At 56.1% G+C, this 2,630-nt stretch overlaps 1 protein-coding gene across 1 annotated transcript in view; it reads left to right on the plus strand.

Annotated features, from left to right (window-relative positions):
• Positions 1-1,586, plus strand: part of Kcnk15 (potassium two pore domain channel subfamily K member 15) — a 5,689-nt gene extending 4,103 nt beyond the window's left edge. The window contains exon 2 of the mRNA XM_021156909.1: positions 824-1,586. Within this exon, the coding sequence (XP_021012568.1) occupies positions 824-1,515 (692 nt within the window). The 3' untranslated portion in view covers positions 1,516-1,586. The remainder of the gene's footprint in view (positions 1-823) is intronic.
• Positions 1,587-2,630: the final 1,044 nt, after the last annotated feature.

Consider the following 2,630-nt stretch of genomic DNA (forward strand, 5'->3'; position numbering starts at 1 on the left):
GGAGAGAGGAGGGGTGAGGCTGGGGAATGGAGAGGAGAGAGGAGGGGTGAGGCTGGGGAATGGAGAGGAGAGAGGAGGGGTGAGGCTGAGGAGTGGGGAGGAGAGAGGAGGGGTGAGGCTGGGGAGTGGGGAGGAGAGAAGACTGGTGAGGCTGGGGGTGGGGTAGTAAAAGAAGGGGTGACACTGGTAAGCATAGAAGAGAGGAAGCATAAGTCTGGAGAGCGGGGAGGTGAGGAGAGGGGTGAGGCTGGAGAGTGGGAGAGAGAAGGAGCTGGGGGGCTCCTTGTGAGAACTGGGTCTTTACCCTTTGGGTACTAAGAAGCCATTGAAGATGTGTCTCCTGTCCCTCCTACCAACACATAACTTGCTAAGATCGACGTTTTCTGTACTCTGTAGGTTGTCAGAGCACCTGACAGATACATGCACACCAAGCCACAGGACCCCTCCCGTATGACTCAAATTCTTCACACCCTTCAACCGCTAGGGCAAGCAGCTACAGAGCTATTCTGCCAGAGCATCCTGTCTTTGGGTCCATGCTTTGGGGTTGGGCCTCCTCCACTGGGGCAAAATTCTGTTAAAATCCATTCTTTGCTATCTCTGGGAACAGAAGTTGGCCCAACTGAATTCTGAGGTTCTGAATGACCATGTGTGGATTATTCACCCCTAGGGGGAGGGACACCTGGGTTCTGAGTAGCCACGCAGGAGTTCAGAGTACAGGAATGGCATAGGTGGGGCTTGGAGCTCCTGGGGACAGGTAGGCCCGGGGTCGGGAGTGCGTTGGGCTAGGCTGGGCTCTCAGAACCCCATCTCTCTTCCCACACAGGGTATGGTCATGCCGCGCCGGGCACGGACTCGGGCAAAGTATTCTGCATGTTTTATGCCCTCCTGGGCATACCCCTGACGCTGGTCACCTTCCAGAGCCTGGGCGAGCGTCTGAACGCACTGGTGCGGTGTCTGCTGCTGGCAGCCAAGCGCTGCCTGGGCCTGCGGCGGCCGCACGTGTCTGCTGAGAACATGGTGGTGGCTGGGCTGCTGCTCTGCGCCGCCACCCTGGCCCTAGGCGCCGCCGCCTTCGCGCACTTCGAGGGCTGGACCTTCTTCCACGCTTACTACTACTGCTTCATCACTCTCACCACCATCGGCTTCGGCGACTTCGTGGCGTTGCAGAGAGATGAGGCGCTGCAGAGGAAGCCACCCTACGTGGCCTTCAGCTTCCTCTACATCCTGCTCGGGCTCACGGTCATCGGTGCCTTCCTCAACCTGGTGGTCCTGCGCTTCCTAGCCAGCGCCGACGCCCCGGAGCGCGCAGCCCACCGCCGTGTCAGCGTGTTCCGCAGGGGGGCGCCCGAGAGCCGCATCCGCGCCGGCGCCTCCACCGGCATCCCCTACCCCTTCCATCAGCGGGAGACCTGGGCCCGTGACAACCCGGCCTTCTCACCCCCCTTGAGCCCAGAAGCTGTGCATCATTGCCACAGCAGCCCAGACAGACCCCGTGCCCGGAGGAAGTCCATCTGATAGTCCTTCCCTACCCTGGCTAGGCCTGGCCAATGTCTAGCTCTGCCTGTTAGCAAACCCACCCTTCTTTCCGGCTTGGAGGGGGGTTGAGGCTCCTGTCACCATCTGTGTACCATCCCTTCTAGATATATATGAAAGCTGCACTAACAGCAGAAGCCGACTGTACAGCCACCCGGAGGTATAAACTGTTTAGTCTAAACTTGTAGCCATCAGCCCCTAGGAGGGGCGATACCCAGGTCAAGCATCCTTATGGGGTCTTTCACAAGGCAACAAGAGGCTAGTTTCTGCTCTGAAGAGGATACAGAATATCCCGCAGGGGGAGAGGTATGACTTTAAACACCAGAATTCTACCAGGAAGGCTGGATGCTCATGCTAGAAGCACGGAGATGGACAGGGTGAAGGGAATTTATGGAAAATTTTTGCACTATATAGACACTGCATTTTCTTTGCTCTGCATGAGGAGTGGAACGTGTAAATGTATAAATGGTTGTCCCCACTGTCAAACAGATGCCATGTCCCTGGCTAGCCCCCTTTGGGTGAAGGGATGGCCTACTCACTATCACTACCTATAGGCAGCTCAGTGCTGTGGGATGAATTTCGTTCTGGACCCCACCATATCATTGGTGATATATCATTGGGACTCTCATCCCTTTCCTGGGTCTTAGCTTCCCTGTCAGTAAAACAGGGTGCTTCTGACGAGCCTGCTTCGCATGGGCACCAATGGCACAGCTTCCTGATGCAGGCACAGAGGATGTTCATGAGCCTGTTGGAGGCATCTTAGCATCCTAGAGAGCTCACCACTTAAAAGACCAGTATCCTTTATCTTCCCAGGTAGAACTGTCCCGGTGTAAAGCAAGAGCAAAACCAGGGTAGAAAAGCCAAAAACTTTAATTTCCAACATGAGCTATGTGGTCATGAATACAATGCCATGTGACCCGCTCCAACTCAGACACATCCCAAACCCTCCCTCCCTGGAGGACCAGGCTGTTCCTGCTCCCCAAGAGGACACAGGGAAAGGTGGGTAGATGAAGGGAGGCTCCCAGCCCAAGGACTCTGAGGTCCCATCTTCCTGTCACCTTGCAGGATGGCACAAAGGACTGAGAGGTAACACCTAT

The sequence above is a fragment of the Mus caroli genome, chromosome 2, assembly GCF_900094665.2.
Source record: "Mus caroli chromosome 2, CAROLI_EIJ_v1.1, whole genome shotgun sequence".
NCBI classification, from domain to species: Eukaryota; Metazoa; Chordata; class Mammalia; order Rodentia; family Muridae; genus Mus; species Mus caroli.